The following is a 13,022-nucleotide window of genomic DNA, read 5'->3' on the forward strand; positions in this document are numbered from 1 at the left end:
AGAGAGCACCCCTTGGCCTTTCATTCTCACGTGAGTCAAACTAGGTCCCCTCATCTTCTGGAATCAGACAAAGAAGGGAACTTGGCAACTATTGCTAATAAATTTAATGATGACAATAAACAAAGGATCCCATGCTAGAAGATGCTCTTTCTAGTAGCAAGTCAACCAGATGGTTATCTGACTTCCTGCCTTCCTTCCCTCTTAAGGTAAAGACAAGATTATCTTGGGTAAGGGGTGGGATTTTCTGTTGTGCAGCTTTGAAATAGTGCACATTGAGCTAAGGTAACAGTAGTAGATTTAGACTGAGATGTTGAAGGGGCCAGCCTCTTTTTTATTCATTTGTGTATTCCTGATAGCACGGTGCTTGCATGAACAACAAATATTTACTAGATTTCAGATGTATTTCCCCAGTAGAATGTAAAGAAGGGGAATGTGGGCCTTTGCTTTATAACCGTATTCGGCTCGAGACAAGGGCTTTTCATGAGCCTACCTTTGTGTTCCCTTCATGTCATATTAAGAGATGACTCTTTTGAAAAGCTGTGCCTCCCACTCCCCACCAAAGCAAAGGTTAATCCAGAAGGTTTTTTTTTTTTTCCTTTTTGATTTAAGCCAAAAGCCATCTCCCCCTCCGCACATGCACACACCGGTTGAATTTACCGAGCCGTCTGCTTACAAGGATTTCACCTCTGACCATACAAACCATCAAACTAGGAACCATTTCTGCATGGGAAAGAGGAAAACAAATATGGTGAAACAGCCCCAGATTGAAATAAAGCAAAGTTTATTGCATGTGAAAAGGAGTCACATGGACATTAAGTATCAATGGTCAGGAACCAAGAAAATACACATTTTGCATATCTTCTGTCCTGCTCCGGAACGGCTGGCTCACTCTTCACTCTCGTGGACCACCATCTGGGAAGAAAGTAGGCACCTGGAGTTAAGTCAGGTGGCAGACACATTCCCACCCCACCGCTTCGCCGGCTGGCATCAGAGAATTGCTTGCCTACTTCAGTGGGACACAGGATATTTTTTGGACCTTGGGAAAATGCACGATTGCACACATGAAGTCACCCCATAGCCTGAGAAACTGGCCCTACGAAAGAGCAAGCCCCGAATGCTGGACAGCCAGCGACCTACTGTCTGATGCCGTGTTCAGCGGACTCTGGAGGAGCCTCCTGCAGCAGCCTTTTATTACCAGCAGGGGGCGCGTGAGAGAGCTCAGTGGGACCCGCTCACTCGTTTTCAGGATGGCAGTTTGTTTTGCTGGGATACGTGTGCAGAACGTGCAGGTTTGTTATATAGGTTTACATGTGCCATGGTGGTTTGCTGCACCTGTCAACCTGACATCTAGGTTTTAAGCCCTGCATGCATTAGGCATTTGTCCTAATGCTCTCCCTCCCCTTGGCTCCCACCCTCTAACAGGCCCCAGTGTGTGATGTTCCCTTCCCTGTGTCCATGTGTTCTCATCGTTCAACTCCCACTTATGAGTGAGAACAAGCGGTATTTGTTTTTCTGTTCCTGTGTTAGTTTGCTGAGAATGATGGCTTCCAGCTTGATCCATGTCCCTGCAAAGGACATGAACTCATTCTTTTTTATGGCTGCATAGTAGTCCATGGTGTACATGCGCAGGATGGCGGTTTTTACTGTGACTCACAGACCTGGATTCTAGCGAGGGTCCAGTCAGCTAAGTGACTTTAAGCACTTTCTCTTCCTGAGCTTGAGACTCCCAACCTCTAAAGTAAAGGGTTCTCTGAGGTTCCTTCCAGCTCAGAAGCTTCTACAGTCCCTGGGGGGCTCCTCCCAGGTTAGCAACTCACCCTGCTGGAGGTGAAGTCTCGAGTCTTAGCGCGGAGCTTGTTGACTTGAGATTCTGCAATATCCGCACGTTCCTCGGCCTCCTCCAGCTCATGCTGAGCCTTTCGAAATTTGGTGAGATGAGCATTGGCTTGTTCATCCTAAAACCAAAGAGCCAAGGCAGGTTAGATCAGCACGCACCCCTCTCAGAACTCACCATGGGAAACAGCCCAGCCTGCAATGCAGCAGTCAGCACCTATCTCACTTACAGCCTCCTCTGCCTGCCTCTTGTAGGACTTGACTTTCACTTGTAGTTTATCCACCAGATCCTGCAATCTCAGCACATTCTTCCTGTCCTCTTCACTCTAAGAATGAGAAAATGGGAATGTCACTGGAGAAGAGGCAGCAGATTTGCACATGGCATGGGCAGCTTTCTGGGCTAAAGTGTTTCTTCCCATAGTTTGGTGGAGAATCTGGAGTGGCATTTGCACATCACAGAGGACACGATCATGGCATTTACTTTCCACTTACCTGGTACGTCAGCTCCTTGACCCTCCGCTCATACTTCCTCAGGCCCTTAACAGACTCTGTGTTCTTCTTCTGCTCCCCCTCAAGCTCAAACTCCAGCTCTCGGATCTGGGGGAGAGGGTGGGGATATTAGTCAGGGGCTGGAGCATGATCGGGAGGTTAAAAAGCTCGGTGCGGGCGGGGTTCCTCCTGCACACACCCTGGTCTCCAGTTTCTGGATCTGCTTCTTCCCGCCTTTCAGGGCCAGCTGCTCAGCCTCATCTAGACGGTGCTGCAGGTCCTTCACCGTCTGTTCCAGGTTCTTCTTCATCCGCTCAAGGTGGGCGCTGGTGTCCTGTTCCTTCTTTAGTTCCTCAGCCATCATGGCAGCCTGAAAAGCACATGGGACTCGCTAGGATGCAGAGGAAGCTCCAGTGCCTTGGAACTGTCAAAACCTGGACCCCAGAGGACCAGAGACCATGCTAAAGAAAAAGGACAGGACAGGCGTGGTGGCTCATGCCTGTAATGCCAGCACTTTGGGAGGCTGAGGCGGGTGGATCACCTGAGGTCAGGAGTTCAAGACCAGCCTGCTCAACATGGTGAAACCCCATCTCTACTAAAAATACAAAAAATTAGCTGGGCATGGTGGCGGGTGCCCATAATCCCAGTTACTCAGGAGGCTAAGGCAGGAGAGTTGCTTGAACCCAGGAAAAGGAGGTTGCAGTGAGCCGAGATCTCGCCATTGCACTCCAGCCTGGTCAATAAGAGTGAAACTCCGTCTCGGTGGTGGGTGGTGGGCGGGGGAAGAAAGAAAGAAAAAGGACAATAGGTGAGACTGTGATGAAGCACACTCTGCCACCCGGGAAGAGGGCCAGAGCTACACCCAGTAGATAAAATAACCTAAGCAATGAGGCAATGAGAACTTCAGGGACAGGCTGGGAAACAGTTTCTTGCCTTTCTTAAGCTGGCCTCCTTTGAAACCCTCCCCTGTCCCAGGGAAATTTTTGTTTTCATTATCACCAATATATATTTTCAAAGGAGCCTGAGACTTAGTCTGATCTGATACCCAGCCTCACAGTTTTGGAAATAGTGAGATTAAGGGAAGGCCTCTGCAGAATGAAAGCTATACAGGAACAGCAAAATCGTTTCAAGGTAAAGTTCTCCCGCCGGGCAGCAGGTGGCGCCATGAGCGCTGTGGGCTGCCAGGAGAAAGCCTCGGAGACCCAGGAAGGAAGAAATGTGTAGGCTATTGACACCTCAGGTTCTTGTTTTCATATTTGGAATAAGTCAGATGTTGAAGGAAAGACGTGCACACCTCTCCACAGGCAGACCTACTAGGATATAATCCCTTTCTGCCTTTTTTTCTTATGCCCTTCTTCTAAAGTGCAGGAGGGAACAGGAGAGTTTGAGCGGAGATGGGAGTGAATGGGGAGCAGAATGTGGGCACCAGGTGTGTCTGGAGGAGACCGCACCTGTCTAACTATGAGAGGGCTTTAATGCAATGCAATCCTGGCAGCCCGAGGGCAACGGGAAGGAGATGCCTTACGTCCGTGATGGCCTTCTTGGCCTTCTCCTCAGCGTTCCTTGCATCCCTGCTGGCATCTTCTACCTCACTCTGGAGCTGCATGAGGTCTGTCTCCAGCTTCTTCTTGGTGTGGATGAGGCTGGTGTTCTAGGGCAAAAGGAGGGCTGTTACCCAGGTGCGTCTGAGGCTGGAACCTCGCCTCTCTTCCTCTCCCTCCCCTCACCTGGGTGTGCAGCAGCTGCACCCTCTCGTTGGAGTCCAGGAGCTCCTGTTCCGCCAGTTTCCGGGCCCTCTCCGTCTGCTCCAGAGTGGCCCGCAGCTCCTCCACCTCGGCCTGCAGCAGGTTGGCCCTGCGCTCCACGATCGCCAGCTGCTCCTTCAGGTCTTCCTGGCCCCGGAGGGCATCATCCAGGTGGAGCTGCGTATCCTAGCCAGAGAAAAAGGAACATTCTATTTGAAGTTGAGGCGTTAGGACCACGAGCCTCATCTACATCTCTAAGTTGTTGTTGCTGTTGTTTTCGTTTTTGTTTTGAGACAGGGTCTTGTTCTGTCACCCAAGCTGGTGTGCAGTGGTGTGATCTCAACTTACTGTAACCTCTGCCTCCTGGGCTCAAGCAATCCTCCCATCTCAGCCTCCCAAGTAGCTGAGACCATAGGCTTGTGCCACTATGCCTAGCTAATTTTTAAATTTTTTGTAGAGATGAGGTTTTTCTATATTGCCCAGGCTGGTCTCGAACTCCTGAGCCCAAGTGAGCCTCTTGCCTCAGTCTCCCAGAATGCCGGGACTACAGGCTTGCACCACTGTGCCCAGCCTACATTTCTGAGTATGTGAGGACGGGAGAGGCTTTTCCCCGAGGGGTTCTCTCAAACCTTCAGCTGTCCCTGGACACTCCTGAGGTGTTTGAGGGTCTCTGCTGCCTGGCGGTTGGCGTGGCTCAGCTGGATCTCAATTTCATTCAGGTCCCCCTCCATCTTCTTCTTGAGCCGGATTGCTTCATTCCTGCTCCGCACCTCGGCGTCCAGGGCGCTCTGCATGGTTTCCACTGTTCTCTGGTAGTTTCTCTTCAGCTGCTCGATCTCTTCATCCTTCTCAGCGATCTTTCTATCAATTTCTGATTTCACTTGTGTCAATTCAAGCTGGATTCGGAGGATCTTGGCTTCTTCATGCTCAAGAGCAGCCTTTAAGAAACAAAAACAAATCAAATAGTGTCCGTGATGGTATGAAGCCAGCTCTACTAACCTGCAAGGTAACAAAGCTTCAGGGAAATAGCCCTAAATCTAATCCTACAATATTCACAACTCACTTTTTAAACGTCCCAAATTTAGCCGGGCGCGGTGGCTCACGCCTGTAATCCCAGCACTTTGGCAGGCCGAGGCGGGTGGATCACCTGAGGTCAGGAGTTCGAGACCAGCCTGACCAACATAGTGAAACCGTGTCTCTATTAAAAATATAAAAATTAGCTGGGCATGGTGGTGCCTGCCTGTAATCCCAGCTACTTGGGAGGCTGAGGCAGGAGAATCACTTGAACCTGGGAGGCGGAGGTTGCAGTGAGCCGAGATAGCACTATTGCACTCCAGCCTGGGCAACAAGAGCGAAACTCCATCTCAAAAAAAAAAAAAAAAAAAAGTCCCAAATTTATCTTCAGGGCAGAAATAAAACTATGTTTCATTGCTTCTTGGTTTTGATTATACTATCAACCAATAATAATGTTTAAATCATCATATTTCTTAGGAGCGTAAAGCCCTTTGTAGATATTTTTAATTCATCTAATATTTTGTAAAATCTCGTCTTTAGGCCTATTTTAATATGACAGTCTTCTCCAATAAATTTAAGAAAATTCTCATTCAGCCTCACAGTTTTGCTGTGTGACAGGAAAGGAGCAGGCATTAGGACTGTGATTTGACAAAGGCTAAAATGAACACACAGTGTGGAGTAGCTAGACTCCCCGGCCGCCGCTCACCATGACTGCGTCTGCACCTGCGCCTGCCTCCCAGCGCTCACCTCTGCTTCCTCGAGAGCCAGCTGGATATCAGACTTTTCCAGCTCAATCTGCTTTCTTGATTTCTCCAGTTCATGGATGGTTTTACCATTTTCAGCAATTTGTTCTGTGAGATCCGCTATCTCCTCTGTAAAGAAGTAAGTTTCAGTTGCATATGAGTGCTTCTACATGTGTTTCCAGACATGCAAAGCATTGACTCGGTGCTTTTTACCTGGTTTATTATAATCCTAAGCTTTCCTGTTTCCCAGAGTTAAGATATCATATAGAGAGAGGCTAAAAGTAACCTGTCAGATGGTGAACACTTTCTGTGTGTGCATTAACACACATGTATGTAGGAAACTGAACGATGAAGCCGCACACGCCAGCATGCTCTTGAGCAATACAGCATGAAAGGAGGAAGTTTCAGAGGATTTCGAGTGACTTACGCTCTAAGTTCTTATTTTCCCGTTTCACAGTTTCAAGTTGATCTAAGGCTTCCTCGTAGGCATTTTTCAGTTTGAAGAGTTCAGTGCTCAAGGAGCGGGACTCCTTCAGGGATGCCTCCAGCTCTGCTTGGCTCTCCTCACACTTTGTCTTCCACTCTGCCAACACCTGGAACACCGGGACAGAAGGTCTCTCCATTTCTGACCTCTCCTCTAGGTTTCTAACTAAATACTAAATAACTAAATTAAATGCAGAGTTACAGCTACCCTTGGCATCACTTACCTGGCTCCTTGTTATTGATTATTGGGCTAATCAAGATTTTGTTCCATAAATGTACTCAAGGTAATGAGTCAGGAACAACTACCATCTTGAAAATGCAAATAGATCCTTCGAGAAGGAGTTAGCTGGGCATAATTGCCCTTTTCCTAACACAAAAATGGCCCCGTACTTTGGAATATTTCATTAAAGCATTGGTTTCAATCAGCTTTATCTGCCATCTTGAAAGAAGGGCTTCCAGAAAGCCTCCCAATGGGACCTCAGCTTAGACAGACCAGCAGTACAGAAAGGAAAAATGCTTAGGGCTGCACCGACGTTGTAGAAACTGGTTTGTTTCTATGGACAACTTTTGAAAGGGACCTCTACCCCCAGCCTATTCCCATTCTGTTTTGCAGATAAGGAAACTACAGCCCGGGGAAGTTCAGGGACTTGCCCAAGGCCACACTGCTGGTGAGGGCAGAGTCAGGTCTGGGATGCATTGTCCTCCTTCCACGGCTGCTAGAAATCCCCTGCATCATGGCATTCACCCAGCACAGAGCGGACCCCACACCTTGTCAAAGTTCCTCTGCTTCTTATCCAGAGCGGCGGCCAGGGAATTGGCTCTTTCAACATCAACCATCAGATCCTCCACCTCTCCTTGCAGCCTCTGCTTGGTCTTCTCCAGTGAAGCACATTTAGCATTCACTGCCTCAACCTGTTCCTCAGAATCTTGAAGGCGCTGAGCAAGTTTTTTCCTTAAAGAATATGAAAGAGAAGTAACTGATATTTAAGTTTCCATCCACTTGAACATCACTACTCATCACGTTGGAATCACTAATCTATGTGATTCAGACACGCATGTGTTTCTATACGCCCAGGAGAATTTCCTGTCTACTCAAAATCCGGGATTAATAACTTGCCTTGTGTCTAACCAAGATCAAAGTTGTTTGTTTTAATAAAACGTGCTAACGCCAGGTCCCTCTAATGGCCCAGCACCGCATTTAAAGACACATGAGATGGGGAAACGTCTAGTAATACAAATAAATTCATCGAATTCATTCCCAAGCAGTTCTTCTAAAAGCAAACAGAGCTACGCACTTGGCCTCCTCCAGCTCCTCTGTGCGCTGGATGGCGTCCGTCTCGTATTTGGTCCTCCACTGAGCAACCTCACTGTTGGCCTTGGACAGCGCCCTCTGCAGCTCGGCTTTGCCTTCCTGCTCCTCCTCATACTGTTCCCGCAGCAGGTCGCAGTCGTGGCGGGAGGACTGCAGGGCGTGCGCCAGGGCGTTCTTGGCCTGCAGAAGTTAAAAAGAGAAGAGCACCTGATATATTCAGTGCCAAGTGCATGATGCAATCCAAGTGTGTCCCTTCTGTCACCACCTACTGAATGAAGTTGCCTATTATTTTTCCTCCCGCAGGTGATATTTAAAAATCTGAGCAAAGTAGCCTCCCTTCAATGTACCTTGTTCTCTTCCTCCAGCTGCCTCTTGAGCTCTTCTATTTGCTGGGTAAATGCTTGCTTGCTCCTGGAAAGTTGGGATACTATGCTTTCCTTTTCTTCCAGCTGACGACTCAGCTCACCTGTGTCCAGAAGGAAACACTTTCATTTAATTCATTCACTCATTCACTCATCAAGTTTCTATTACGTGTAAGGCACTGTGCTAAGATCTGGGGAGAGAGAAAAGGATAAGATATAGTTTCTTCTTGAGGGAGAAGGTATATCGTTCATGAAAAAGGAAACTAACAGCAGAACTGGATAAGATACTGTTGGAAACTACTGGAAGGTGGGACTGACGTTCTGTCAAAAAAAAAAATCCATTGAGAAGAACTGTAAATGTAAATATTACCAGGAGCACCTAATTACTCACATCAGACCTTCCCAGTGGCAGGTGTTTCCAGCTGTTTGTTGATTTGTTATCAATAAATACATAGAGAAATACTTAAGAGCTTTATATCTATGGTTAGACTCTTGGGTGAATAGGGTAAGTTCAAGTTTATATGCTTACAAAGAGGTAAGAGAAAAACATGGAATGGGGCTTTATGATTTCAGAGGTGAATCCTCCAACATGACTGTAAAAGTGGCTACCATAGGCCGGGTGCGGTGGCTCACGCCTGTAATCCCAGCACTTTGGGAGGCCGAGGCAGGTGGATCACGAGGTCAGGAGTTCAAGACCAGCCTGGCCAATACAGTGAAACCCCGTCTCTACTAAAAATATAAAAATTAGCCGTGTGTGGTGGCATGTGTCTGTAGTCCCAGCTACTCAGGAGGCTGAGGCAGGAGAGTCGCTTGAACCTGGGAGGCTGAGTTTACAGTGAGCTGAGACCACGCCATTGCACTCCAGCCTGGGTGACAGAGTGAGACTCAGTCCCAAAAAAAAAAAAAAAAAAAAAAAAAAAAAAAAAAAAAGTGGCTACCAAACTTCTTTTCTTCATTGTCTTGGCTGTGACTGCCAGCCAAGGATGGAGTCACCTGTGAGGATGCACCAGGGCTGGGTGGAGCCACATTTTCTAGGCAAAAACCCCAAACAAACTTTCCTTACTTTTTTTTTTTTGAGACAGAGTTTCACTCTTGTTGCCCAGGCAGGAGTGTAATGGTACAGTCTTGGCTCACTGCAACCTCCGCCTCCTAGATTCAAGCGATTCTCCTGCCTCAGCCTCCCAAGTAGCTGGGATTACAGGTGCCCGCCACCACGCCTTGCTAATTTTTGTATTTTTCTTTTCTTTTTTTTTTTTTTTTTTGAGTCGGAGTCTCGCTCTGTCGCCCAGGCTGGAGTGCAGTGATGCAATCTCGGTTCACTGCAAGCTCTGCCTCCCGGGTTCACGCCATTCTCCTGCCTCAGCCTTCCAAGTAGCTGGGACTACAGGCACCCGCCACCATGCCCGGCTGATTTTTTGTATCTTTAGTAGAGACGGGGTTTCACCGTGTTAGTCAGGATGGTCTTGATCTCCTGGCCTCTTGATCTGCCTGCCTCGGCCTCCCAAAGTGCTGGGATTACAGGTGTGAGCCACTGCATCTGGCAATTTTTGTATTTTTAGTAGAAACGGGGTTTAACCGTGTCGGCCAGGCTGGTCTCGAACTCCTGACCTCTGGTGATCTGCCCGCCTCGGCCTCCCAAAGTGCTGGGTTGACAGGCGTGAGCCACCACATCTGGCCTCCCTTATATTTTTATTATATACCAGGATCTTTAAACAGTGGCCATGTTTCTCTCTTTATTCTCAAAAACTTGGATGCAGACAATGAATATCGGAGTTAATGTGCAGAAAGAAGTAGCAAGGCCCTGACTCTTAATTTCTAGTCTCATTTCTTCTCATCAGAGTCTGTTTGATGCAAGTTTATATTACTTTTGAAAGAGTTTGAATGAGATGATATTTTGAGCCCCTTCTCTTTCTGGTCTACTCCTCTTTCTCTCTTGTTCTTACTGAACTCCTCATGTTCTCTCCCTTCAAGCTATTTCAAATGGCTCTTTCTGTGAGTTATTTCCATTTCTTCTCTCCTGAAAAGATGCTTCCTTAGAGATTCTCCCCTCAACACACCCTGCCCTTGGTTTTGGCCAGCTGCGCCCATTGGGTGCCAGGAGGTTTTGGCCCCACTGGTTTTCTGCTCACCAGCCTCGGTCTGCAAACGAGACTTCTGTGTGGTCAGCTCACTCAGGCTCCTCTGAATTTCCTCATTCTTGCCCCTGGCCTCACTTAACTGATCCTCCAGCATTCGGCAGATTTTTTCCAGATTTGCCTGAAGGATTCAGAAAGGGGAGCAGAGTCAGTTGGCAAAGTCAAGTTTGAATGACCACGGAGTCTCTCTGATGGAAAGCCTTGAGCCGCCCCCACACCCCCCACCCCCCGCAGCACCTTAGATTTCGACACACTCTCCATGCTGCTGGAGAGGTCATCAATCTCCAGCTTGAACTCGCTCTTCTCCTTCTCCAACTTCTGCTTGACCCGCTGCAGGTTGTCAATCTGCTCCCCAAGCTCGGCCACACTATCCGCGTGCTTCTTCCTCAGCGTGGCCACCATGGCTTCGTGCTGCAGGGTGGCCTCCTCCAGGTCCCTGCGCAGCTTCAGGAACTCTGCCTCCCGCTTCTTATTGAGCTCTATCTGCGTGGAGGTGACTCCTCCCGCCTCCTCCAGCCGCTCACTCAGCTCCTCCAGCTCTCGGGCATAGTCGCTGCGCTGTTTTTCTGTCTTCGCGCGGGTCGCCCTCTCTGCCTCTATCTCCTCCTCCAGCTCCTCAATTCGAGCCTGTGGAGGGCAGCAGTTCACCCCGTGGGCAGTCGGTTCCCCCCGGGGACTCTGATTGTCAAAAACAGGCTGGTTTCCCTTCCCATTAGACAAACTGAGTTTTAGACTCCCCCCCAGTGAATATTGCAAATTTCCTTTCACATGAATTTTTTCTACCTGAACATGGTAATTACTCCTGCAGTGACCAAACCTGAACATTTTCCACTCAACTAAATGTTAACTTTTAGTTGTTAACTTAAATACTTTAATTATGGATTTTGTCAGATGTGATGGGAAACGGTTCATCATGGCCAGGCCAGCCTAGCAGAAAGAAAACCATGAGGCAGGTGGCCCCACAGTCTTGCCCACTTGCTCTGAATGACTTATAGCAGACAGCACCCAGCTCACTGTAAGTGGCCTCACATGGAAGAAAGGAATGCAGAGGGCTCCTACCTGCAACTCTTTGATTTTCTTCTGAAACTGGAGGCCCAGTGTCTGCTCATCTTCCACTTTGCTTTGAAGTTGACAATATTCAAAATCTTTCCTGTGAAGAGAAATGGAGAATGCATGAAGATAAAATACACAGTAACTTGCAAAATGGAAGCCAGTGGTTGAGGGGCATACTTCTTGAGCCTTTCGTCCAGCTGTTGCTTGTCATTCTCCAGATCTAATATGGACTCTTGGGCAAGCTTCAAGTCTCCTTCCAATTTCCTTTTGTTCCTTTCCAGGTCTACGCGGAGCTTCTTTTCTTGTTCTAGGGAACTTTCCAGCTGAAAAAGGCACCATTTCCTTTTGGAACAAATGCTTTGCAAGAGGACCCTTGAGGGCTCTTCCAACCCTGGAGTTCTAGGACTCCTGATGAGCATTATTTACTTACGTCTTCAACTTGCTGTTCCAGTTTGCTCTTGGTTTTGTTCAAAGAATTGACTTTGTCTTCTTCAGCTTGGAGGTCATCCAAAGCCTGCTGGTGGGCCTCTTGGAGGGCCTTCTTCTCCCTGGTTAACTTTGCAATTGTTTCATCTAATCCGGAGAGTTCCTCAGTAAGGTTTTTAACCTAAGAAGAATCCACAAGCAATTATAAGCTTAGAGTTTAGTTTGCAATGACTATATCAAGCTAGACACAGCTACAAAAAGAATACCTTGTTCTCTGTGGCATGTTTCTCCTTCTCAACCTTGGCCAGAGTCAACTCAAGGTCATCAATGTCTTTCTTGAGTTCTGAACATTCATCCTCCAGTTTCCTCTTCTTGGCTGTCAGCTCAGCATTGATCTCTTCCTCATCCTCAGCTCTCTCCGTCACCTCTTTGATCTTGGCCTCGAGCTGGAATTTGGCTTTGATCAGCTGATCGCATCTTTCCTCAGCATCCAACAAATTTTCACTTTCCTTAAAACAGAAAGAATAATAATTTCCTTTAATGATATAAGGTTTGCAACATTCCAGTATTTTGCTATATATGAAGTTCTTTATGAAACATTTCAACTAAAAAGCAAAAATCCCCACCAATAACCCAATTTTTCTAAACAAATAATCAAATCTAGAAGAGTTTTAAAAAAAAAGGTTGCTAAACACATACAGCTTGGACTTGGAGCTGCAGGTCATTCTTCTCTTGGACCAGAGTCACCAGTTTTTCCTCTAGCTCCTTCCTTTTTGCCTCCGACTTGGCGAGTTCATCCTTGGTTTTCTGGAATTCTTCCTTCATGGTGGCCATCTCTTTCTCGGTCTCTGCACTCTTGAGGAGGGGCTTAATCTTGAAGAACAGTTTCATCCAGGGCCAGTGCTTGACGTTCATGAATGAGCGAATGTTGTACTGGATGCAGAAGATGGACTCCCTAAAAACAAGACATTGCTTATTTCTGAGAGAGACTCCCCTTCCCCAAAGAGCTCATGTTTGAACAAAGACCCTGCTGGACCTCCTCTGCACCATCTTCTGGAATTCCACACGCATGAGGAACCCTCTGCACACAGCCTGTGTCCGGGTGATCAGTCTGGCCAGGCGGTCATCCCGCATCTCTTCCAGGGTTCCCAGCAAGCCAGCCTTGAAGAACACCTTGTGGGGCAGAAGGTGACATGAGTCAGTTTCCTGGAGAAGCTGTGTCAAGAGGACAAACAGGCCAGCATCTGTCAGGACTGATGCATTACCTTGGTATGTCCAAATTTGTACTGAGTGTGGTCAATATCGATGGATGCCAGAAGCTTTTCACAGGCTTTCTTGCTGTCAATGAATTGTCCCTCAGGGATTGCACTGGCATTGAGCACTCGGTATCTGCATTGTAGACACGGAAATCATCACAGACTGTTGGT

The 13,022-nt window shown here is 47.7% G+C and overlaps 1 protein-coding gene across 1 annotated transcript in view; it reads right to left on the reverse strand.

Annotated features, from left to right (window-relative positions):
• Nucleotides 1-764: 764 nt before the first annotated feature.
• Nucleotides 765-13,022, reverse strand: part of LOC105473568 (myosin heavy chain 3) — a 28,341-nt gene continuing 16,083 nt past the window's right edge. Inside the window, exons 19-40 of the mRNA XM_071082348.1 lie at nt 12,861-12,984; nt 12,632-12,768; nt 12,295-12,550; nt 11,862-12,104; nt 11,600-11,776; nt 11,347-11,492; nt 11,176-11,266; nt 10,354-10,743; nt 10,111-10,237; nt 7,967-8,085; nt 7,603-7,799; nt 7,076-7,259; nt 6,252-6,417; nt 5,829-5,953; nt 4,697-5,005; nt 4,050-4,253; nt 3,848-3,973; nt 2,522-2,692; nt 2,326-2,430; nt 2,064-2,159; nt 1,818-1,955; nt 765-912 (exon numbers count right to left, since the gene is read on the reverse strand). Coding sequence (XP_070938449.1) covers nt 886-912; nt 1,818-1,955; nt 2,064-2,159; nt 2,326-2,430; nt 2,522-2,692; nt 3,848-3,973; nt 4,050-4,253; nt 4,697-5,005; nt 5,829-5,953; nt 6,252-6,417; nt 7,076-7,259; nt 7,603-7,799; nt 7,967-8,085; nt 10,111-10,237; nt 10,354-10,743; nt 11,176-11,266; nt 11,347-11,492; nt 11,600-11,776; nt 11,862-12,104; nt 12,295-12,550; nt 12,632-12,768; nt 12,861-12,984 — 3,658 coding nt within the window. The 3' untranslated portion in view covers nt 765-885. The remainder of the gene's footprint in view (nt 913-1,817; nt 1,956-2,063; nt 2,160-2,325; nt 2,431-2,521; nt 2,693-3,847; nt 3,974-4,049; nt 4,254-4,696; nt 5,006-5,828; nt 5,954-6,251; nt 6,418-7,075; nt 7,260-7,602; nt 7,800-7,966; nt 8,086-10,110; nt 10,238-10,353; nt 10,744-11,175; nt 11,267-11,346; nt 11,493-11,599; nt 11,777-11,861; nt 12,105-12,294; nt 12,551-12,631; nt 12,769-12,860; nt 12,985-13,022) is intronic.

The sequence above is a fragment of the Macaca nemestrina genome, chromosome 17 (assembly GCF_043159975.1).
Source record: "Macaca nemestrina isolate mMacNem1 chromosome 17, mMacNem.hap1, whole genome shotgun sequence".
Lineage (NCBI taxonomy): Eukaryota > Metazoa > Chordata > Mammalia > Primates > Cercopithecidae > Macaca > Macaca nemestrina.